General features: G+C 39.0%; 1 protein-coding gene across 4 annotated transcripts in view; it reads right to left on the bottom strand.

Moving 5' to 3' along the window:
• The window catches only part of PKNOX1 (PBX/knotted 1 homeobox 1), a 43,586-nt gene extending 18,518 nt beyond the window's left edge, over nt 1-25,068 (bottom strand). Inside the window, exons 1-5 of one of the 4 annotated variants that reach the window (XM_081950228.1) lie at nt 24,933-25,068; nt 17,778-17,874; nt 15,603-15,704; nt 7,243-7,373; nt 6,141-6,312 (exon numbers count right to left, since the gene is read on the bottom strand). In XM_081950228.1, coding sequence (XP_081806354.1) covers nt 6,141-6,312; nt 7,243-7,373; nt 15,603-15,653 — 354 coding nt within the window. In that variant the 5' untranslated portion in view covers nt 15,654-15,704; nt 17,778-17,874; nt 24,933-25,068. Of the gene's footprint in view, nt 1-6,140; nt 6,313-7,242; nt 7,374-15,602; nt 15,705-17,777; nt 17,875-23,988; nt 24,298-24,339; nt 24,597-24,932 lie in introns of those variants that run through there. The other 3 variants (XM_081950231.1, XM_081950230.1, XM_081950229.1) reach the window with 3 other exon arrangements.
• Nucleotides 25,069-25,695: the final 627 nt, after the last annotated feature.

Here is a 25,695-nt window from a genome sequence, read left to right as displayed (position 1 = left end):
GACCTTGCAGGAATAACAGAGACCTGGTTGGGTCACGAGGGTGGTTTGCCCCTCGTGGAAATGTGCCCACCAGGTTTCCATGCATTTCATCAGCCCCGGGCCCTGGGTAAGGGTGGAGGGGTGGCGGTGGTTATACGGGATGGTCTAGAGCCGAGGGAGTTCACTGTTTCTCAGATACCCGGGTGTGAGTCACTTGGTATGAAATGGGGCCCAGGGAGGCAGTGGGGTCTGCTGATTGTATACTTGGCTCCTCGCTATACGTCAGTAGCCCTGCCCGAGCTCCTCGAGCTGATCTCGGAGACGGCGGTGGAGATCCCCAAACTTTTGGTTATGGGGGATTTCAACCTGCCGTCGATGGGAGCAGCATCCGAGGTGGCTCGGGAGTTCATGGCTTCCATGACAGCCATGGGCCTGACCCAACTAATTCAGGGCCCCACACATGAAGGTGGCCACACACTGGACCTTGTTTTTGTATCTGAGCAGTGGACGAGTGATCTGGGAATAGGGGACTTAGACATTACTCCCCTGTCATGGTCAGATCACTCCTGTCTCCGGCTAGACTTCCCTGGCGCTACCCCCCACCGCGAGGAGGCGGAACCAGTTTGTCCAAGCTGGTACCGCCCCAAGCATCTGATGGAACCTGATAGGTTCCAGTCGGAGCTTGGGCCGCTACCTGTAGCCCTGACCCGCGCTCGGTCGGAGGACCTAGTGGCCGCCTGGAATAGGGCGACGGCTGGGGCCTTGGACCGGGTTGCGCCTTTGCGACCTCTCCTACGGCAGCGACCCACCCGGGCTCCCTGGTATACTGAGGAGCTGAGGGTGATGAAGCGCCAGAGGAGACGTCTAGAGAGCAGGTGGAGGTCCTCACGCTCCGAGTCTGACCGAACACAGGTAAGAGCCTATTTACGGACTTACCTTGTGGCATTGAGAGCGGCCAAACGTAGACATTGTGCCGCTCTTATTGCGTCTGCGGATAACCGCCCTGCCGCCCTGTTTAGGGTCACCCGCTCCCTCTTGGTGCAAGAGACGCGGGGGGCACCCTTACAGGGTAGAGCAGAGGAGTTTGGAGAATATCTGCAGAACAAAGTCGCTCACATCCGGAGCGGATGGGCCCCCTCCAGTGGTCTGGACGGGCCGTCAACAGTGAGTCTTGTGAGTCCACTCTGGGAGGAGTTTGACTCTGTTGCCCCCGAGGATTTAGACAGGTTGCGTGGAAGGCTGCGACCCACCACATGTTCATTGGACCCGTGTCCCTCCTGGCTGGTACTGGCATCCTGGGAGGTGACACGAGGCTGGCTTCTGGGCCTGGTGAATGCCTCGTTGGGTGAGGGATCCTTACCTACCGTCTTGAAAGAGGCGGTGGTGAGGCCCTTACTCAAGAGGCCTTCACTCGACCAAATGGAGCTAGCTAATTATCGTCCAGTCTCCAACCTCCCTTTTTTGGCGAAGGTTGTTGAGAATGTAGTGGCGCAGCAGTTTCCGCGTCACCTCGATGAATCCGATTATCTAGACCCACGCCAGTCCGGCTTCCGACCTGGGCACAGCACTGAGACAGCCTTGGTCGCGTTGGTTGATGATCTCTGGAGGGCCAGAGATAGAGGTTGTTCCTCTATCCTGGTCCTATTAGATCTCTCAGCGGCTTTTGATACCATCGACCATGGTATCCTTCTGCGCCGGCTGGAGGGGATGGGAGTCGGAGGCACCGTGTTACGGTGGTTCGACTCTTACCTCTCCGGCCGGATGCAATATGTGTTGACAGGGGGGCAGAGATCGACCCCGAGGCCACTCTCTTGTGGGGTGCCGCAGGGGTCGGTTCTCTCGCCCCTTCTGTTCAATGCATACGTGAAGCCGCTGGGCGAGATCATCCGTGGTTTTGGGGTTGAATACCATCTGTACGCTGATGATACGCAGCTGTACATTTCAACCCCAAACCACCCCAACGAGGCTGTTGCAGTGATGTCCCGGTGTCTGGAAGCCGTCGGGGTCTGGATGGGGGACAACAGACTCAAACTCAACCCCTCCAAGACTGAGTGGCTGTGGCTTCCGGCACCTTGGTTCAGCCAGCTGACTCCATCGCTGGCCATAGGGGACGAGCTACTGCCCCCTGTGGAACGGGCGTGCAATTTGGGCGTCCTCCTTGATGCCCGGCTGTCAATGGATGACCATGTGGCAGCCGTGGCAAGGGGGGCGTTCCACCAGGTTCGCCTGGTGCGCCAATTGCGCCCCCTACTGGACCGAGATGCCCTACGCACAGTCACTCATGCGCTGGTGACGTCTCGCCTAGATTACTGTAATGCTCTCTACATGGGGCTTCCCTTGGGACGCGCCCGGAGACTGCAGCTAGTCCAGAACGCGGCCGCGTGGGTTATCATGGGGAGGTCTAGATACTCCCACGTAACACCGCTCCTGCGCGAGCTGCACTGGCTACCTGTGGTTTTTCGGGTGCGTTTCAAGGTCCTGATTACTATCTTTAAAGCGCTCCATGGCTCAGGACCTAGTTACTTGCGGGATCGCATCCTCCCACATACATCCCTGCGGCCAATCCGCTCTCACAGAGAGGGCCTTCTCCAGGTGCCGTCCACTAGGCAATGCCAGCGGGCGGCGCCGAGGAGTAGAGCCTTCTCTGTGATGGGCCCAACCCTCTGGAATGACCTCCCCCCCGACATTAGAACCACCTCGGACTTCCGCTCCTTCCGTCAAAAATTGAAGACTCACCTGTTCCGACTAGCTGGCCTGGCATGATTATAAATGTTACATCTATGAACTCCTGGTAGTATATTCTCATCTGGTTATTTTAAGGGTAATGTTTTAGTTTTAATTGTTTTTAGGGCTTTTAGCTTCATATTTATTTATTCTTCTGTACAGGACTCTTAATTTTAACCTCCTCCACACACATACATACATACATATATTTATAACCCTATTTGTATTTTATCTGTGATTTATTGTGGACTGTACACCGCCCCGAGTCCCTTTTTGGGAGAGGGGGCGGTTTAGAAATGTGAATAAATAATAATAATAATAATAATATGCTGGTCTTGTTGTATTCGGGTCTTTTCCCGTGTAAGATCTCAATCTTATACGGGAAAAGACCCGAATACAACAAGACCAGCATACCTACACCCGTACAAATCCACGAAAACAAACATACATATATATATGTAGAAGAATATATATGTTTTATGTATTATAAAAGGTATTAGTACCTTTTGCAACAGATCGCATTTTATAGCTTTTATATATGTATGTATGTATGTATGTATGTATGTATGTATGTATGTATGTATGTATGCTGGTCTTGTTTTATTCGGGTCTTTTCCCATGTAAGATTGAGATTGTCTTGGCAACGTTTCGGCGAGGTCTCACTCACCATCCTCAGGCTGGTGTTTTCAGCTTTATGTTTGTGTGAGTAAAGCGTGGTCGGAGCTGCCGGCATAGTCAGCTCAATAGGCTCACCTCTACAGAATCTTGCCAAATTCCTCGTCAAACAACTCCAACCCTATGCAGAATCCATTACCTCACATGTACAAAACTCACTCCACTTCATAGAAACAATAAAGAAACAAAACCTACAACCTAGTGACCTACTCATGAGCTTCTATGTCATATCCCTCTTCACCCAAGTGCCTATAAAAAAAGCCTTGACAGCTATCCAGAACAAACACAACCCCACCCCCTAAACACATCCTGGACCTGACCAACCACTGCCGAACCAACACATACTTGATGACACTTTCATGATTTGGCCACATGGGAAAGAAAAACTGGACAACTTCCTCACACATTTCAACAGCCTACACCCCAAAATACAATTCACCATGGAAATAGAAGCAAACAACCAACTTCCCTTTCTGGATGTCCTAATGTACAAAAAACCCAATGGCTCCCTAGGACACACCATCTACTGGAAAAAAACAAACACCAACCACTACTTAAATGCACAATCCCATCACCATCCTGCACAGATCAACTCTGCAGCCAAGACCCTCATCTCCAGAACCAAACACCTAGCTGACAAAGACCACCTGAAAACTGAATTATACACTCTCACAAACATATTAATCTCCAACGGATTCCAAAGAAAAACAATTACTAACCTAATCGAAAGGGAGACCCCCCCAAAAAACTGAGACACAGAACAGGACAATGGCATCGCCCTCCTCCCTTACATCAAAGGCACCACAGATAAAATCAGCAAACTTCTACACAAACACAATATCAAGACAGCCTTCAACACTGACCAAAAAATAGCCAACATCTTAAGAGACTCCAAAGACAAAATCCAGCTAGAAAACCAAGGAGTCTACGAAATACCATGCAAAATCTGCCCTGCAACATACATAGGACAAATGAACAGGAGAATAAATGCAGGCATCGCAGAACACAAGAACACAGTAAGAAAAAAAGAAAAAACTTTCTCTCTTTTCCAGCACCTTAAAGCTACAGGACATGAAATTAATTTTGAAGGAACCAAATTAATCTCCAAAACTGAACACTTCAACAAGAGAATAATTATGGAAGCTATTGAAATAAAGAAACACCCCAACAACATGAATAAATGTGACAATACCTCCCGCCTACCAGACATCTGGAAACCAGCCCTTGTCAACAAACAAGCCCCACCCACCACCCAGGCCGTTACAACACAAAACAATGGATGCACAGCCAGCACCAATCAGCACCAATCTACCAATTATGATACAGCCACACAGCCAATCAATCCACTTACTGAAACAAAGCCAGCACTCCACACACCCCAACCAAGATTTATAGAAAGAAGGCAGCTGCGACCACGCTTTAAGCCGAAAACACCCGCCTGAAGATGGCGAGTGAGACCTTGCCGAAACGTTGCCAAGACAATCTCAATCTTACATGGGAAAAGACCCGAATACAATGAAAAATATTTCCTACATGGCTGTTGAATGTAATAGAAATGCTAGGATTTAAAAGGAAAAGGGTAGCTGAGAAGGCTTTTCCCTCCTCTTTAATGAAAACAACCACTGAGAGGATCTTTCTATTAATTTCACTTTAAATACTGAAGTCATCTAGAGAAGGCTTTCAGAAAATCATACTATACTGCTACTCAAATTATACAACAGAATTCATATAAACCTTGTGTTTGACTTTCATAAAAAAGCTGGCTAATGCTGCTTTACTTTGCAATACAGGTAGTCCTTAGCTTACAATTATTAGTTTAGTGACTGTTCAAAGTTACAACAGTACAGAAAAGTGTACTTTGTACACTTACATTATGTGACTTATGAACAATTTTCACATTTATGAACATTGCAGTATCCCATGGTCACATGGTCAAAATTCAGATGCTTGGCAATCGGCATGTATTTATGAAGGTTGCAATGATCCGGGATCATATGCTCACCTTTTATGACCTTCTGACAAGCAAAGTCAATGGAGAAGCCAGATTCATTTAACAACCATGTGACTAACTTAACAAATGCAGTGATTCACTTAACAACTGTTGCAAGAAAGGTCATAAAATGAGGCAAAACTCAATAACTGTCTTGTTTAGTAATGGAAATTTTGGGCTCAACTGTTTTCATAAATCAAGGACTACCTGAATATTATTTTACTTAACCAGTTCATTCAACATTAATTGGAATACAAATTTTGCTAGATTAATTATCTTTTTTAAAAAGGCTTTATTTCAGTGCTTTCTGAATTCCTACTCATTTAAATAGATAGGCACTTTGCCACTTTATTTTATTCTCTAAATTATACTTATCTAACAAAGAGAGGGAAAAAAGAAACTTCCTTGGGGGAACAATTTCTTTAACTAGGGGCCGTGGTAGTTTGTGGAGATGCATAGCTTGTTTATATGAGGAGATGGCCATATTTTTACTGTTTTATATGTTAACTACTAAAAATCATTGGAGTTTGACAATCAAAAAGGTCAGTTCACCAAATAACATTTGGAAATGTATGATGAAATATTTCCTTACTTTGATCCATATTTATGTGTTACATTGACCATGTTGGAAACAAAGAATACTTTATCCCACATTTCAAGGAAAGAAATAAAGAATCATAATAAACATAATTTTAAAATAGCAAGATTTGTACAAATACAACAAAAGAAACATAAATTAATGTCACTTTTTTCCTCAAATGCTTTTACTTACTAAATTATCCGTTTCTGGATCTTCACAAAAAAAGGGTTTTCCTTCCTTCTCCTGTTTCCTAACAAAGTTTTCAATATCTACATCAAAACTTGCAGATGTTGTGCCTTCTGAACCCTGTGTAGATTGCTCACATTTTTCAAATAACAGTGCTAATAAGGGAAACAGTGGATGCCTAGGAATTAAAGATGAGCAAACTATAAGACTATAGAAATTCTAAGCCAATATGACAAAACATGTATAATTTAGACACTGCATACGTAATAAAATAAATTACATTAAGAATGAAGATGCTGTCTATTCATGGCTGATCTAACCTGGAATAGAAAACTAATCTTTTGTTTGCTGTTTAAATCTACTTGTGCACTGTTGGGAAGAAACTATGGTATATTGCATTCTCAAGTGTAAACTTAATTTTTATTGTTACTGTTTTTTTCATGTTCCGAGCACCAAGTGTTTGCTCATGATTGTGGTGAGATACAAATATAATGAATGCAAATATTTTAAAATCTATATTCAAATAGAAACTCTTAATCTGAAATGAAGATCACAAACCTTACTTAAATAAATAAAATGTGCACTGCTATCTTATGCTAGTTCAGTGAGTTGTCAGTCTCACTTTAATAGAGCTTACTCACTTGTAACCATGTAGAACATTGTAAGTAATAAGTAATAAAATGGCTGAAAATATACATCCAACTTAATAAAGAACTCAAAATACATAAAGTTTGTTGGTGTGCCTGCTGTTAAATGTTTGAGTTTAGGTAGTTTTTAAAGTACTGATTCCACATTGTGGGTGCACTGGGATCGGTATCTTTACTACACAATTTTATACTAGCATTGTATAGGGGTATACCTGACCTCGCCCAAGAAAATAAAATTGCAGTAGTTTTCAATTTTGGCTAAAGTGGTGAAACATAGAGGAGTCTGGCTGCTGAAAGGAATAAGGCTTCAGAATCCTTTCCTCTATTGAATTTTGTATGGTCTCTTTCATCTGTGATTGTCTACTACATCCCAGAAACTTCATCCTTAGTTTGAGAACAATCATTCTACAGATTAAAGACAATAATATACTTTACCACTTAAGATTGGTCAACAGTACTACCTGTAAATAGCCTGCTTGTCTGCATCCATCGGTGTCTGAGATTCAACTGGGGAAGGACTCAATCCTCCTGCATCCGTTTCTAAACAGTTTGGATCCTGCTCCGTTTTTAATTCTGTTACTACTTGCATTTGCTGGAAAAGAAAGATGCTTTATATTGCCAGCTCCACTGAAAATGGTTTGTCTTTAAAGCAAAGGGGAGAGAGCAAAGAGTCTACTAAGTGGCCAGAAAGTTGGTATGACTTGGCAACTATACAAAATGTACAAACAGTTAACAAAAATAGATAGATGGATATAGGCATATGATCTTTCTTATATCTTTTCTCAGTAAGTAATTGTGGTTGATCATAAATTGAAGATTTAAGCAATGTAATATAACAGACTCTCTTAACAATCTTCCTCTGTCTTGCTGTTGATATGCAAGAATTTCCTTCCTAAGCTGTTCCTAAAAATATTGTATGCACTTCTCCATACAATTGGCTGCAATCAAATTCAAGTGTTATTTTTTATGTTACTAAGACATATGTACATGTATACACAGATCAAAAACATAAAAAGTTTAAATATCCTTCCAATTAAAAAATATTAATTATTAAGATAAACATTTCAGATTGGCACAAATCTATTACATTTGTTATGACACAGGACGTGAAAATTTTTAGAAACTGAAAACCTAATTCAGTCAGTTAATAAATAAACAATTTAAATACGCGAGCTACATTTACTTCATCTAGGATTTTGCACATATAATTGTTTCATTTTTTTTAGAATCCCCCCTCACTCCCCTTTCCCCTATAAACTCATTTATTATTATTTAAACATGAAACTTAGCCAACTGAACATTCAAAAATGCATTACAAATACCAGTGATTGGTGCTAATGGTTGATACGGTTTGCTGCCAGCGTCCTAGGTATCAACCAAGTACCTTCTTAAAATATAAGATGTTCCGAGTAGCATAGTTTTTTGCAGTTCCGCTGGTGTTATTGCAGGAAGCTGCAATTTGTTGATATATCTTGTAAAATTCTTGGACATGGTGCCAAGTGCCCCGATGACAATGGGTATCACTGTTACATGCTTCATCCATAGCCGTGTAGTTTCGATGGCCAGGTCGCAATATTTCATTATTTTTTCTAGTTCTTTTTCTTCGACTCTGACATCTCCAGGAACAGCGATATCAATAAACTGTACACTTCGGCCCTCTACAACCGTGATATCTGGCGTGTTGTGCTCCAAATGATGATCTGTTTGTATTCGAAAGTCCCACAAGATCTTCACCTTCTCATTTTCGATAACATTTTCCACTTTATGTTACCATGACTTTCTGGATACAAGTAAATCATATTTTTTTTACATAATGACCAGTGGATTAATCAGCAACTCGGTCATGTATAGCTTTGTAATGAGTTTGTGCATTATAATAATAATAATAATAATAATAATAATAATAATAATAATAATAATAATAATAATAATAATAATAATAATAATAATAATAATATTTCATTAAAATAAAACTCAGTCAACTGGACATTCAAAAATGTATCAGAACTACCATTGACTGGTGTTAATGGTTGATATGTGTTACTTCCAGCATCCTAGGTATCCACAAGTATCTTCTTAAAATGTACAATGTTCTGAGTAGCACAGTTTTTTGCAGTTCCACTGGTGTTATTACAGGAAGCTGCAATTTGTTGACGTATCTTATAAAATTCTTGGACATGGTACCAAGTGCCCTGATGACAATGGGTATCACTGTTACATGTTTCATCCATAATCGGGTAGTTTTGATGGCCAGATCGTACTATTTCGTGATTTTTTCCAGTTCCTTTTCGGCATCTCTTGGCATCTCCTGGTACCGCGATGTCAATAAATTGTATATTTCTGCCCTCTACAACTGTGATATCTGGCATGTTGTGTTCCAAATGACGATCTGTCTGTATTTGAAAGTCCCACATGATCTTCACCTTCTCATTTTCAGTAACTTTTACCACTTTGTGCTCCCATTACTTTCTGGATACAGGTAAGTCGTATTTTTTACATAATGACCAGTGGATTAATTTAGCAACTTGGTTGTGTCTAGCTTTGTAATCAGTTTGTGCAATTTTGCTGCATTCACATATTAAATGTGAAACAGTTTCAACAAATTCGGCAGTTTGGATTGTTAGTGGATTTTTATATCTTTTGTATCTTTCTAACCCTTTGTTTCTGTTATTTTTATACTGTTCTCCATTTTCATAGCCGGTAGCAATTTTTCTGTACTTTGGTTCACATAATCATTCAAACTTCGTTTTTCTTCTTTTACAGTTTGATGGATTTACAATAGCCCTCTGTACCCTATTGTTCGTGGCAGGTACAACCTGTCAATGCCACTTTGGGGATGTAAAGTGTGATACATATTCAAAAGTTTGCATGTTTTCCAGTCCAAGTTTTCCAGTTCAGTCAAAGTCCAGTTGATGATTCCAGCTGAGTAGCGTATCACTGGAACTGCCCATGTATTAATGGCTTTAATTATGTTTCCAGCATTCAGTTTTGATTTTAATATTTTGTGGGCCCTCCTGAGGTATTCCTTTTGTGTTGACCCTTTGACTTTTCCATTCAAGATGTTATCTGTTTCCAATAAGCCTAGATATTTGTAACCGTCATCCTTTGCTAATGCTTTCACTATGTTTCCATTTCCCAGTTCTATTCCTTCCATTTTCTCCATTTTTCCTCCCTATAGGGATAATATAGCACATTTTTCAAGTCAAAAGTTCATTTTGATGTCACTGCTGAACAGTTGAACTGTGTTGAGTAATGATTTAAGTTCAGTGGGGCTTTTCGCATACATTTTTAATTCATCCATGTATAGTAGATGGTTTATCTTGCCATGTTGGTTTGAGATTTGGTATCCCAGGTTTTTTTTTTTAAATTATTGTCAGTGGAATTAATGCAATGTTGAACAGTAATGGAGAAAGTGAGTCCCCTTGGAAGATTCCTTGTCTGATGTTGACTTCACCAATGTTCTCCCCATTTGCTGTTAGAACTGTTTTCCATTTTTGCATATTTGCTTTAAAAAATGTACAGATATTTTTGCTGATTCCAAAGTTTTCCAGACAGGTGTTAATCCAGCTATGGTAATGAGTCAAATGCCTTCTTGTAATCAAACCACGCCATATTTAAATTTGTTTTTCTTCATTTTGCATTTTTAGTACCATTTTGTCTATGAGCAGCTGATCTTTTGTTCCTCTTGATTTTTTATAATTTCCTTTTTGTTCTACTGGATACAAACTGTTTTCCATTAGATGATTGAATACTGAATTTGCCAGTATTCTTTTAAAAAGTTTGAATGTTGTTGGCAGACAAGTAATTGGGCGATAGTTGCTTGGTTCTGTGCCTTTTTCTGGCTCTTTCATTATCAAGTATGTTCAACCAGCTGTTAACCATTCTTCACTTTTTGCATTTTGAAGCATTTGATCAAATTGAGTGGCCATGCGATGATGGAGGTTGGTCAGATGTTTTAGTCAGTATCCGTGCAGTTCGTCCAGGCCAGGTGCACTCCAGTTCTTGAATTTCTTTGCTTGTTTGCTACCATGTCAGTTTTTATTACAATATTTTCCATTTTGTTTTGTGTTGTTTGTTGAATATTTTTGATCCAGAAGGCAGTTTTGTTGTGTTCCACTGGGTTTTCCCACAGTTCTTTCCAAAAGTTCAAAGTTTTTTCTTTACATGGTGAACATTAGTTTGGACTCGATTTTCATCAAGGGACCAGTAGGGTGTTGGTTTCTTCTGAACTGGACATTTTCACAATATTGTTTTATTCGTCCTTCGTATCTTTCAATTTTCTTTGCTGTTGCTATTACACGTTGTTTTGGTTCCCCCATGATTTCTGTTATTGTTTTTTTCTCCAGTTTGTATTTTTTGTGTAAACTATTTTTCAGCTTTTTGTTCTTTAGTTTTCTTTCTTTCAAGTATTTCAGATTGCTGAAATCTCCTCATAGTTTTTATTTATTTATTTTCAAGTCGAATTTTCCACTTTGGTATTCCAGTGGGTTTCTTTTTTGGCATTTTATAACCCAGTTCTGCAGTTGTGGCAGCTGTGCTATGCATTAATTGGTTGGTTTCATATAGTGTGCTGGATGAGATGGAAGTTAAAATGTTGTTCACAGCAGTTAACAGATCTTTCACTCGTTTGCTATGCATTTCGCGAATGATAGGTAGCATTTTTCTTTCTACGTTTTCTTAATGTGGTTTTCAATTTTTTCTTTCAGCATTTTTGCTAGATCACTTAGCACTACACTGTCAAGTTGTTGCACAGGAGGCTCTTCATCCTGTATGTTGGTTACGTCCACTGGCTGGCCATTTTGTTCAGGTGTTGGAGCAGTTTCTTCAGCTTGTTCATCATTACTTGTTGTTTTCTTTTTAGCCAATATTTCTAGATGTTGCATTTCCACATCTGTGAAAACTTTATTACGGAAGATGAAGAATCTTTGATCCATTAATCTTTCTTCAGTTATGTCACTTTCTGGGTGTTGTTCCTTCCACAGTTGCATCATTCTTTTTTTTAAAATCCCCTGGCTGTTGGTTCTGCCTGGTAGTAATATTTGAGGATTTCTCAATTTTCTTCGGTTGTTATTATTGTTGTTGTTGTTATTAATCATCGTACAGTCAGCCAGATGTTCAGTCTGGTTTTGGCAATGTTGTCAACCTATTGATTCCTTACCAAGGACCTGGGATAGGCAAATCTGGATGTTTGATGGTGTTACAGATATTGTCGCAGGATGGAAGCAGTTCCAAATAAAGCCGCCTTCTGCAATTGACTGATGGCAAATTTGCAAATGCCTGTGGTGTTCAAGTGGTGCTTCAGTTATTCTGGGACTGCACCCAAGGCACCTATTACTATTGGTACTACCCTTGCTTGCCTTTGCCAGTCGTCGTCGTCGTCATCATCATCATCATCACCATCATCATCATTATTATTATTTGGTTAATCTTTGGTGAGATTCACAGCCTTTGGGGCTGATTGGTAGCTCAACAGCTCGAGTCCTAACCAAGGACCTAGGAACTATTAAGGTAATGTCGGAGGATATAAGTTGTTTCAAGTAGGGTGGTTTTTGGTAGAGTCAGAATGTTCAAGTCAGGTAAATTTAGAATTTTCAAATAGCGAGGTAGCCCTTTAGGTATTGCTCCAAGGGCTCCAATTATAATTGGGACAACACATGATTTCTTTTTCCAGTCGCTCAAGCTCAATTTGCAAGTCCCAGTATTTTGTGATTTTTTCTTGCTGTTTATCTTCAATTCGTGCATCACCAGGTATTGCAATGTCAATGAACCATACTTTTTCCTTTCAATTATTGTTATGTCAGGTGTAGTGTAGGCCAAGTGCCTGTCAGTCTGGATTCTGAAGTCCCACAAGATCTTGACTTTCTCATTCTCTAAAACCTTCTCAATCTGATGGTCCCAGTGGTTTTTGCTGTACTCAAATCCAAAAGTTTGGCAAAATTTCCAGTGAATAACCTTAGCAACGCGGTCACGGCGTTGTAAGTAGTCAGTTTGTGAAATTTTGCTTCTTAAAATATAAGATGTTCTGAGTAGCGCAGTTTTTTGCAGTTCCGCTGGTGTTATTGCAGGAAGCTGCAATTTGTTGGTGTATCTTGTAAAATTCTTGGACATGGTGCCAAGTGCCCCGATGACAATGGGTATCACTGTTTACATGCTTCATCCATAGCCATGTAGTTTCGATGGCCAAGTCGCGATATTTCATTATTTTTTCTAGTTCTTTTTCTTCGACTCTGGCATCTCCAGGAACAGCGATATCAATAAACTCTACAACCGTGATATCTGGCGTGTTGTGCTCCAAATGATGATCCATTTGTATTCGAAAGTCCCACAAGATCTTCACCTTCTCATTTTCAATAACTTTTTCCACTTTATGTTCCCATGACTTTCTGGATACAAGTAAATCATATTGTTTACATAATGACCAGTGGATTAATTTAGCAACTCGGTCATGTCTAGCTTTGTATTCAGTTTGTGCGATTTTGCTGCATTCATGTATAAAATGTGAAACAGTTTTTATATTTTATTTTATTTTATTATTATACTTTATTCATTAAGCATGAAACTCAACCAACTGAACATTCAAAAATGCATTGCAAATACCAGTGACTGGTGCTAATGGTTGATACGGTTTGCTGCCAGTGTCCTAGGTATCAACCAAGTACCTTCTTAAAATATAAGATGTTCCGAGTAGCGCAGTTTTTTGCAGTTCCGCTGCAATTGGTTGATGTATCTTGTAAACTCCTTGGACATGGTGCCAAGCGCCCCAATGACAATGGGTATCACTGTTACATGCTTCATCCATAGCCGTATGGTTTCGATGGCCAGGTTGCATTACTATCATTACTAATTATTATTAATTATTAGTATCAATAAATATTATTAATTATTAATTATTATTAATTATTATTAATTATTATTAATTAATAATTATTTATTGTTGTTGTTGTTATTATTATTATTATTATTATTATTATTATTATTATTATTATTATTATTATTATTATTATTATTATTATTATTATTATTATTTGGTTAATCTTTGGTGAGATTCACAGCCTTTGGGGCTGGTTGGTATCCTAACAGCTCTAGTCCTAACCAAGGACCTAGGAACTGTTAAGGTAACGTCGGAGGATATAAGTTGTTCCAAGTAGGGTAGTTTTTTATATTATTATCATCATCATCATCATCATCATCATCATCATCATCACGACTAATTTGTTTGGAATAAAAATCCAGTCTTGTTTCACGGCAAAAAAGATGAGTGGTTTTCATTTCTAAGCAATAATAGCCCCTAGTTAAATGGCAGATTTCTATTAAAGTGGCCATAATTCATTTTATAGTAGGTAACGGAACAAAACTGATCAGTGAAAAAGAAACAAACACAGTTGAAAACCTCAACAGTATCCTTATTTGAAAACAAAAGTGTCATGAGGAAAATAAAATCAATGTTGTTCATTCATTCATTCATGTAGGCACATATTTATGTAGGCACATGTAATGACTCACAATCTAAATAAAACGTAACTAAAACAACTAAAAAACATACAAAAACAATTATTTAAACACTATCAATAGCTGAATACATTTGTAATATTCAATTTTTCCCCAGAATACTTAAGGCAAGGAAAAGAACTTAAATTAGCAGAGGCAAAAAGTCCCTGTTTGGTTCTTAACATCTTTACTTCAAATGATTATTAGGAAGTGCAGCCATTCACATTCCACCTTGGTTATATTCACACTTCATGCCTACTAAGCTTTATTTTATAATCAACAATATATTGGTAGAATAGTCTGATTGACTATTCTTGCTTATTTTCTTTTGACAATGAGAAGATTCAAACAATTGCAGAAAATCTTTCAAGATATGATGGATGAATTTGGACTCTGCATCTTTAACCCCTTCACAATCCAATGTTGAGAAGAGACATTAATTGGAAAATTATATGAAAATTATAAAGAAAATTATAAAATCAATTTGCATATTATCCTAAACAAACCAGAAAATATTCCTTGTAATCTGTTTAACTATTGCTATTGGCAAGAAGAGTCAAGTAGACTGAGTTATTTAACCTAGACTCATAGAGAGATAATATCCAATGTGGAATCCATAAACTGTGTAAAAAAAGAAATGGATAAAATACAAGTCAGAAGCATGATTTTTGTATTCTATAGGTCAGCGATGGCGAACCTTTTTTGGCTCGTGTGCCACAAATGGGGGGAGCGCAGGGGGGTCGTGTGCAGGCGTGCCGCACCCATAATGCAACACGCGACACCCCCCCCAGTGGGCATGCGCGCACAACGCGCAACCCCCCCATTTTTACATGCTTTTTTCGCCCTCCCCAGGCTCCAAAGGCTTTATAGGACCCTGGGGAGGGCGAAAAGAGCCTCCCCCGTCCCCCCGGAGGCCCTCCGGAGGCTTCAGGGACCATCCAGAGGCTTCCCTGAAGCCTTTAGAACACTTAAAATCACCCTCCGAGCAAACCGGAAGTGACTTCCAGGTTGCTCGGAGGGTGATTTTAAGCGTTCCAAAGGCTTCAGGGAAGCCTCCGGACGGTCCCTGAAGCCTCTGGGGGGGCGCGGGAGGCTCTTTTCACCCTCCCCAGGCTCCTATAAAGCCTCTGGAGCCTGGGGAAGGCGAAAAATAGCTTTTAAAAAGGTGAATTCAGCTGGCCAGCGTGCGCATGCGCGCTGGCCACCTGACAGGGCAGCACCTTGCATGCCCTGACAAATGGCTCCGCGTGCCACTTGTGGCACGCGTGCCATAGGTTTGCCATCACTGCTATAGGTAATTCAAATCATATGAACTTTTGTAAAAATGACTTACTTGTTGCCCATCTTGATAGTTGTCTATACTTAATGTCTGCGTTGCCATCATGGTTGCTGAGAGTTGCTGTGACGTCAAATCATATTTTACTTCAATTTTTTGCTGAAAAGAAACCATAAAGAATATTAGTATTTTTAAAGAAAATTATAGAATTGTTGAAATCTGTGTGCAGTTGAAAAATGTGTTCTTTCATATATATGCCTATTACTGTCATAAACTACTGATAATCATAATTTTGTGCAAATTGTACATGGATTTTCACATGCTAAAATAAAACAGAAATGTACCACAAAAATATGTGAAAGAAAATAATGCAAAACCAACCTTTTGGGAATTAGGAAAATGTTCTTTCAGATTATTCTGTTGAATGACTATGGATACTGGTGCAGTCATGAGATCAGATCACACAACAAAGTGGTTATTTTTAAATCCCTGCTAGCACACTAGAGTACACTCTTTCTCTCTGAAGACTGTTCTTGGCTAAACCAAGGCACAAATATTAACTTTGTGATGTTTCTCAGATACAACCACAAACTTTTGTATTTATTTGTTGTTACATTTACAGGCACCCACCCATTTATAACTATTTTAGTTCTTCTCTCTCTCATTCATCATATCCTTAATTTACAAAAAAATGATTTACATGTCCAGCTCAACTGTATATTTTCGCCATGTGGTTTTGGAAATGGCCATATACAGGCTAGAAGTAGCCATTTTTGCTATGACAAGGATGTTCTTTTTAACCACCAGTTTATATCTGTGTAAATGTAGTTTGCACACTTTATATGGATGAGTCAGTCCACATAGATAACAATCAGTCTTTGGTGATTCTTTAAACTACCAGTATACTGCAATAAGAATAGACAAAATACGTAGTTTTTCAAAAATTAAAGAAAACATGCAGAAGTAGCCACATGAAAATATTCTATGTAAAGTAATATAAATTGGTTTAGAGCCATTAAGTTATATAATAATCTGTATCCAATAATGGTGTTGGTGAAATAGCTGTTTCTTCACTTTGCTTTACACATTTTTAAAAACCTCCAAAGTTATCAAAAATAAAGGAACACTGAAGGAAGCAAGAATCGTCAGGGGTTCTTTTGCTCTGAGATTGACATTCAAAATATATATATAAGTTGGAAACAAAATGAAAGAAAACAAAATAAGGAAATTATGAGCTCAGAAGGAACCACAGAAATGTCATCCCTGGTCAATACCAATGCAGGAAAATCTGCTTCACATTCAGGTCATCATTTAACAGTTTTTAAAACAAAGAACTTCATTTTATTGAAATACAATATTGTCAAACAGATATATTATCAGGAAACTTTTTCAACTATATCCATGAAGTGAAAGATATTGTCTGTGTCAATATCCATCACTGTGGTACAATTGTTTCTCAAATGAATAACTAAATCTCTCACCAAGCTGGCCATTGAGCCTTTCAGGGTGTGTCTTCTCTCTTTCTGTGATGACTTTATTTTCTTATTCTCAAAATAATAAGATATTAATTGCTAAAATTAGGAGGTTTTAAATAAACCTGCCCTGCATTTTAAAATTTTGCATGGAAATATAATTCGAACAATGAGGATCAGGATGCTGTATTCTTTTTAAAGAAACAAATTCTAGTGGTAAAAGGGATATTATTCGTGTGTGTGTGTGTGTGTGTGTGTGTGTTGTATTTGTGCTGATAAATAAATAAAGGGAGACTAGTATAGATCTATTTCAAGCTATTTAGCTCTCATCAGCTAGCCATACCCTTACTGGGATTAGAACCTGGGCATACCAGGGGTTGGGCATACCAGGGGTTGTAACACAAATACATACATACATACATACATACATACATACATACATACATACATACATACATATAGTATATATGTACATGTAATGTAGCAGCATACAAGAATATGAGCAGATTATTACATAGCACTTTATTTTCAGTGGCTCTCTCTGGAGACATTAATAGAAAATATTGCAATTGCAATCTTTAGGCACACAGATCTGCAAGATATTACACTGAAAATAATTTAGCTAATGGTTAGTAAAAAAAAAATCCCAAGAGTCAGGACAGTGCAATTTCCTCATTGGGTTATTTTTGATATAATAACTATGATCAGCAAGGTTTTGGCTTTTGGGTTTCTTTTTTGTTGTAACATAAATAGTGCTTACCAATCAATGCTTGTCTCTCTTCTTAGCAAATAACGTCCAGTTTTTCAATTACTTGCCATACTACCCCTCTGGTATTCATTTCTTGGGAAGGGTATACCTAAGTAAGCAGCAGACCAATTTTCATTTAGTTGAACTACTTATAACCATTGAAGCAACAATTACTTTTTAACTATTTGACAGTTCTAGTAAGATAATCTGTGGAAATATAGCCACAGAATTTCATCTTTAGTAGAAGAAAAAGCCCAACCAGTACATAATTTTTCCCAAAAATTCATATTGGTAGAAGAATATACATGTGACTTTTGATAATACAATCATATTCTTTGTAGAAAATAATTTATATGCCTTTGCATGAGCAGAGAAATAAGAATAGCAGATTTAAATTTTTATTAAAATAGAAAACATTTCAAAAAATGATGTAATTTTTATACTTCAGTCATAATTTATAATTTGAATTCTAAGTGGTACTATGTTCACAAGAAAAAAGAATATTCAAACTTGAAATTAGTTTCCACAATTATATTTTTACATTTTCAATTCACTTTCTGATGACAAATCTTAACACATGTGTTTGAAAACGTTGTTAAAAACTGAGTTGAGCTTGAAGACTTTAGTTGACATTTGATGATTCTTGGAGTAGTTACTATGGGTCCACTAATATCATGTACATATTTTTCCAAATTTATTGTGAGACAATTTTCCCCCTTTGGGTTGAATCTAATATTTGCTACATTGTCTTCTTTGGAATTGATTGTTGTATTTTACAACCAACAGGTGGTGATTTCCACCAATGAAAGTGAGCATGGAACTTTGCGGATATTTCCAAACCACTGTTATTTGTGCTTTTGAATTTCATCCACTATCATAGGTTGGTTGCTGTCCCATTTATTGTTTCATTTGCTATTTTGTCATAGATTGAAATATTAATATTTGACATAGGCAGAACATTTGGAAAATCTTTGGATTTTCCAAATCATTTTGAAGCAAGGTTCAAAATTTTGCACCTTATAGTAACAGCACCTATAGCAGTGATGGCAAACCTTTTTCGCTTCGGGTGCCAAAAGCACATGCACTTGCTGCACATGTACGTGTGACACCCCGCCCCCGCTGTCCCCATGCATGTGCGCACAGCTTTCTTGAAGCCTGGGGAGGGCGCAAACAGCTTCCTCTGCCCCCCCCCCCCCCGAGGTCCTCCAGAGGCCGGAAAATGGCCCGTTTAATGACTTCCACTGGGCCTGGTAGGTCCTCCCCAGGCTCCAGGGGCTTTCTAGGAGCCTGGGGAGGGTGAAAAACGACCCAACATGCAAACCGGAAGTTTGGGAACTGACTTCCAGGTTGCCCGTTGGACTATTTTTCTTCTTCAGGCGGCTTCCCTGAAGCCTCCAGAGGGTGAAAAGCAGCCCAACGTGCAAACTGGAAGTCTATTCCCAAAATTCCTGTTTGCACGTTGGGCGGTTTTTCGTACTCCGGAGGGCAAAAAACCGCTGGAAATCAAGGCCAAAAATCAGGGCAATGCCTTGTGTGCCCTCAGAAATGGCACATGCCATAGGTTCGCCATCAGATAAACAAGCATATTGGTAACAATGCTTCCGCTGCTTTTTCTTTCTTGCCAGAGGAACTGTGTCAATGCTTGATAGGCCAATTTGACTATTGACATTGGCTGTGGCAGCTGGTTCTGTTTCTAGACAACAGAATCAAAAGTATTAAAATTGTTCAACTTCAAAATTTGCTCCATCAAAGTGGATGACGAAGAGTTTCAGGAGTGTGTGAATTATTAAGCAGAAAGGAAGATGTAACTACTCCACTCCACTCCAGTACATAGAGGCATTTGATCATGAACAGAATTTCATGATTCCTCGTACAGCTGCTTCAGGAGGCTATTTTAGCAAAGCTTATCTTCTGCAATTGGTGCCACTGAAAAGCACTTTCAAATGCTGTTACATTTTTGGATTACTATATTTTAACAAATACCTTACTCTCAAATGAGAAAAGGCTAATAGGGTTCTTCTTAATTATATTAAATGTCCATCCTACTTTTTAAATACTTGTTTACTACTGTAAATTGGGGTGCAAGAATTAGTGTAGCAAATAGCAGTATTTAAAAATAGTGTAGACCAGGAGTGTCAAACTTGTGTTGTCATGGCAGTGTCATGTGACCTATCAGGACTTTTTTCACCTTTGCTAAAACGTGTGTGTGTGTGTGTGTGTGTGTGTGTGTGTGTGTGTGTGTGTATCAATAAAAAACTAAATACCACTAATGTGGAACATAAATTTAATATTCTCATAACTCTAAAATGTATTAAATTAATAGTCAGCCTTTTATTCCAGAGCAAAATTTTATTTATTTATTCAATTTATATGACTAGCCACTTGACATAGTATTCTGGACAGGAAACAGCTGTTTGAAAATAAAAACATCAACAAACACACTTGGATGTTCTACTCTTGAAGCAGCATTCATATCTGTATCAGTGCAACCCACCCCACTCTGTAAAATGATTGGATACATGGATAACATTGGTCCTGCAAATAACAAAGCCCTGTGCCATGAAGGGATTAGGTGATAATCAGCATTTTGAAATACAGCCAATAAAATTGGGCCTTATATCAACATTCCAGGTAGAATTGCAAACAATTATAGATTCCTATTCAGAAATACTATTACATTGTATTTTTAAAAAGCAGCATTTCTGAATCCTTAAGAGAATTTGCAAAGTGTTTTGCATAATTTAAGGATTTATGTCAAAACACCTTGTTATATCTGTGATCCAAATTAAACTCATTTACTCATTCCACAAAGCACTTTGCCTCATTGGCTATCCCAAAGGAAGCACATTTTGTGCATGCACATACATGCCCAGAAAATCTCAAGAGAGCCACTTAGTAGCCATACTTGGATCTGCTTCCTGAAGCTGCAGCTGCTCCAAAACTCACAGCAGCTGCTTTCAAGTGCTCAGAATACACCTCTGCTGGGATGGCAGATGAAACAAAGCAGAAGTGTCTTGCAGAATGATTTTTAGTACACAATTAAACAATCTTGACTTTGCCAGTGGGATGGGTGCAGCACAAAGCACACAACTACATTATGTTCCTTTCAGAGAGAGTAGCTGATAGTCTTGTAAGTGAATTATACTTATTCTATTTGAAGAGGAGTCTACCAATTATAAACAATGCCAAAAACAAATTACAGGTAGTCCTCAACTTACAACCATTCTTTTAGTGATGGTTCAGTTACGACAGCACCTTAAAAGAGACTTAAGACCAGTTTTCACTTATGACTACTGCAGCATCCCCATGATCACATGATCAAAACTCGGGCACTTGGCAACTGACATATATTTATGACAGTTGTGCTGTCCTGAAGTCATGTGATCACAATTTGTAACCTTCCCAGCCAGCTTCTGACAAAAAGAGGCAATGGGGGAAGTCAGATCATTTAACAACCACATAATTCACTTAAAAACTGTAGGATTCACTTAATAAAATGAGGCACAACTCCCTTAACAACTTCTTCACTTATTAATAGAAATTTTGGGCTCAATTATAGTTGCAAGTCAAGGACTACCTGTACTTTTACCTTCTTCAAGGAACTAAATATTTTTATTAGTGGAAATATAGTTACAAGAAAAAAAAACATTGTGTGGTTACTTTTTATTTTGATGCTGCCATTATATAATATTATGTTTGTGATATATTATGTTACCATATTATGGTATTGTTCAAGCAGCTCATTCAATGGATTTTACTTGGGAATAAATTACTACTGCTTCAGCAGGTCTTGCTCCTAAATGCGTGCTGAATATAGCATTTGTAAATTGATATGTCAAATCATAATATGATTTAAGAAGCCAAGGCTTGAACAATTGTGTTCAATTCTCTTTGACTAAAATATTTATATTCTCATTTAAGCACCATCCAGTTAACAGATTTGTGTGTGATCCCAACTCCAATAACCAATAGTTGATATACATGAACCTTGAATACTTACCTCAAATCTATAACTTAATTTTGCTTTAAAATATTTTATATTAACATTGAATGTAAGTTTGAAAGTAATATCATAAAATTACATTATTTTAATAAAATATCATAGGCAAATAGTGGGCACAGTGATGTCAATTATATTTCCCAAAAGAGTAGCTCAAAGTTGTAATTCTTAAGAGGGTCGGAAAATTACAATTGGAATGTAATCATTACCACCAAGAGTTTTATTTTAATTAAATTTAAGTTTAAAAAAAGCTCTTTGGATGTGGCCATTAGCATACCACTCAAATACCAAATGTAAGGCCAATTCATTTTTTAAAAACACATGCTTTAATCACAGCATTAATAAAAAAACATGAGGCCACGTAACTGAAATATTTAAAACAATTTGAATTTTTGTCTCAAGTAACAAGTTGCAATAAAATAGTGTTGCAAAAGGATACCAATTTATCATTTCCTTATACCTTCATTTCTAGCCCCACTGCCTTGTAATTATAACCAAGTCTTTAATGTGCCCCTAAAATAGTTAAAAGATTGTAACTCTTAGTTATATAATATGTTTATATAGCTAACTATATAATAGTTAACACTAATTGCAAACTGATAACTGGAACTAGAAAATAAAAGTATAGTTTACAATATGAAAATGATCATTCCTAATAACAAGAGCGTAGGGTCCAAGCTAAAAGCACTATGAAAAACAAACAAAAGCAGGAATAACAATACTTATAATAATATATTAAACTTTTATGCCACCTGACTCTCAACAACTGGACAGTTCACAACAACCAAAGAAATGCACTTCTGGATTGTTTATTATTAGATTGATGCCCTGCCTTTCAAAATCAATTATTAGAAAATTAATGAGAATTCAATTGATTTCTGTTGTTCTATTATTTAGAACTGCCAATTTATAATTTGTTAAGAGATTCAATATTTTGCTTTGCTCAGTGAAATGAAAAATAAATCCCAACATGCAAAGTTTACTATTCTATGTGATTGTATTATTGAAATTATGATGAAAAAAGCCATTTCTAGCCAACACTAATACAATAACTTGTAGCTCAGTAAAATTACCCACTCCTACAATCCTCATTTCTTAGTACATGAATACTCAGGAATCTTTCCTTATTGTTCATCTGTAGTATTTACCAGGACATTTAGTATTATGCAGCACTTTGAATTCAACCCCCAAGGTTTTTTTCCCAAAAATGCACCAAATGTAACTTTTTTTGCATCAATCCCAGATACAGCTGTTTTAAAATATTGCAAATCAATGCTACATTTTATTTCCATACATTCAAAGCAACTACTGAAGATTGAATTTGAAGCATTTAATGGCCCTATTCAGCATTCTAAGCATCTTTGTTTCAAGACTTTATTCTAGCATTTAGCATTAGAAGGCTAAAAAAATGCCATGTGACTCAATATTTTCAAGAATGGAGGGTTTCTTCAGCCTTATATATATTCTTGGTGCCACCGGCCTCCACTTGTCTATCAAAAGATGAACCCAATTCTCACCGAGATTTCAGGTGATGAACAATTAAGTAAAATTACTTGAGTAAGAACTTGGCTGCTGTATTATTCTCCCAGCTGAAAATTTTTTATACAAAATTAGATTATATCCATCCGCTATATTTATGCATATTAAAGTTCCATTTTTTTCCAAGCAGAAAAGTTGTGATCTGAAACAAATCTTTGATATTTTAGTGTAAAAACTGTATGCATGTGCAATGGTCATGTGTGCAATAAATTGAAAATGTCGCTTTGATTATTAAAGTTCTAGTACTGTAGGTAACTTTCAAGATTTGCACCTAGCATTTGTATACTATCATGAATCCTTCAAAAGCTGTGTTTAAACTAATTCTGCAGCATCATTTATATTATTGCTGTTCTCGGTACACAAACTCAAAATAAAGGAATCTAAAACGTCAAATGTGCATATTGGGAGAAGGTTCTTAGTATAACTTTGAAAGATACAGTTTGCTCATTCATTTGAATGCTTAATGTTTTAACTAATGAACTGGAAAACTAGCCTTCTTTTTCAAGTTGCAATCTTCAACTATCACAATAAACACGGTTAGTGGTTATCACAAAATGTTTACCAATATCAAACAGGGCAAGAAGTACACATTATCTGCTCACATACTCAACACTTAGTACTTGAATCAAAGAATAATTCATATTTCCAGGTTTGCCAAGTTCTGGCATTAACATCATTTAGTACCTTTTTCAATTTAGCCAGGGGATACAAATTCGTGGGAGACTGTCCGCTGGTTTGAAAATGTATTATAAGATTCTCTTCTGCCTTTTGAGAAGTGGGATGGAGAGTATGCGAATATGAATATACATATATATATATAATTTGCATGACTGAAAACAGGTCGCCAAGCAAACACCCAAAAACGGCTCAGAAACAAAGCAGCAATAGAGTTCCCCTCCACGTTTATTATTGACAACCAGATTACAATAACAACAATACTCTCTGATTTCTCAATACTTCAACTATGAATCCCCCCCACGTCAATTCACGTGCAAAAGAGGGATTATTTCAAGCTCCGAAAAGGCAGCTGCGAACCTGTGGAAAAACGGAGGAGGGGTGGGAAGGGCTTTTCTCAGGAGCCCGAGCGAGTTAAAAAAGAAGAAGCGAACGAGGAAAAGCGGCTGTAGGGGAAGCCCCGCTAATTGTTCAATTCCTCTTCTACTTCTCCATGTCTACAGGAATGCCCCCGAAACGGCCCCTTTAAATACCGCCCTCGCGGTTCCCCCATACGCCCACCCGTCGCACCACGAACAGCTGCTGCCCTTTTCTCTCCCACCTCCCAACTCGAGGCGCGCGACACCTCCCCCGCCTCGATGTGCGCGCGCCGCCGGCGCCGACACCTCCTCCTACAAAAGCAACGGCCAGTCGGCGGCTGTTCCAGAAACTTCCTCACTCCCCCTCCCTTTCCTTCCTCGCTCCAGACCGCCGACGCCCCTAGCCCCCCTCCGTGTAAGTTACGGTGCCTATGCCCCTATCCCGCTTTTCCATGTTGCGGGTTCACCTCCCCCCATGTTCCCCCACATCCCGGATCTGTTGGCGCAACTGAGCCAAGGCGGCCGATACTGGCGGCGGGCGCGCCGTGATGGATGGCTGGATGGCTAAGAGCAGGTTTGAGTGACAGCGCTTACCTGGGTGCCAATCTTCGTCACACTGACAAGCGGCTGCAGCAATCGGGACCCGCACCGCCGCGACGCGCGTCACCACGCATACATGGGCTCGACCAATCGGAGGGCGCGCCAGGCGAGACGACAACACGCTTCGAAAGACGCCTCATCAATATTCAGCAAGGGAGCGGGGCACGTCGTGTTTTTAGATACGCCCACTCCGACGAGCGCCATACTGAAGGGGCGGGGCGGCAAAGAAGTACCGTCCCCTTGGGCCTGGGCGCAGGGCTGAATTGCCTTTACGAGTACTCATTAGGTTGGGGGAGGGTGCCACCCACCTCTCTTAGATTGAGAGGTGGAATAAGTTTCCTAGTAACGCAGCTGCGGATTTCATGGATAAAGCTCATGAAGCGCTCCGTTTCTTGGCGCCATCGATCCGTTGCCGAAGGCGCTTGTGACGTCACATCGTGTCCCCCTCCCCCACCTCTCCGTTCGTGATGTCCGGGGCGATCCTGATGGACTAGGGATGTAATACAATCGTCAGGGTGCGAAAGGAGCTGTTCCACAGCTTAATTCGTTCGCTACAAAAGCAATACAAGAGTAAATGCAAATATGCAGTAGATTCGAATTTTTTAAATGGTATACATTTTTACGGCTATAATAATCTAATTCAAGACATACATTGTCTAATATTGCCCACTTGTCAACTACTATTTGACAACTATATTTAACAGTTAACTAATACTTGTATGGAATACACACACACAAGATTATATTCATTTCTTAA

Source organism: Natrix helvetica, assembly GCF_964273705.1.
Source record: "Natrix helvetica genome assembly, chromosome: 4".
Taxonomy (NCBI): Eukaryota; Metazoa; Chordata; class Lepidosauria; order Squamata; family Natricidae; genus Natrix; species Natrix helvetica.
Note: the sequence above shows the minus strand (reverse complement) of the source record. Positions and strands in the feature narration are given on the sequence as shown.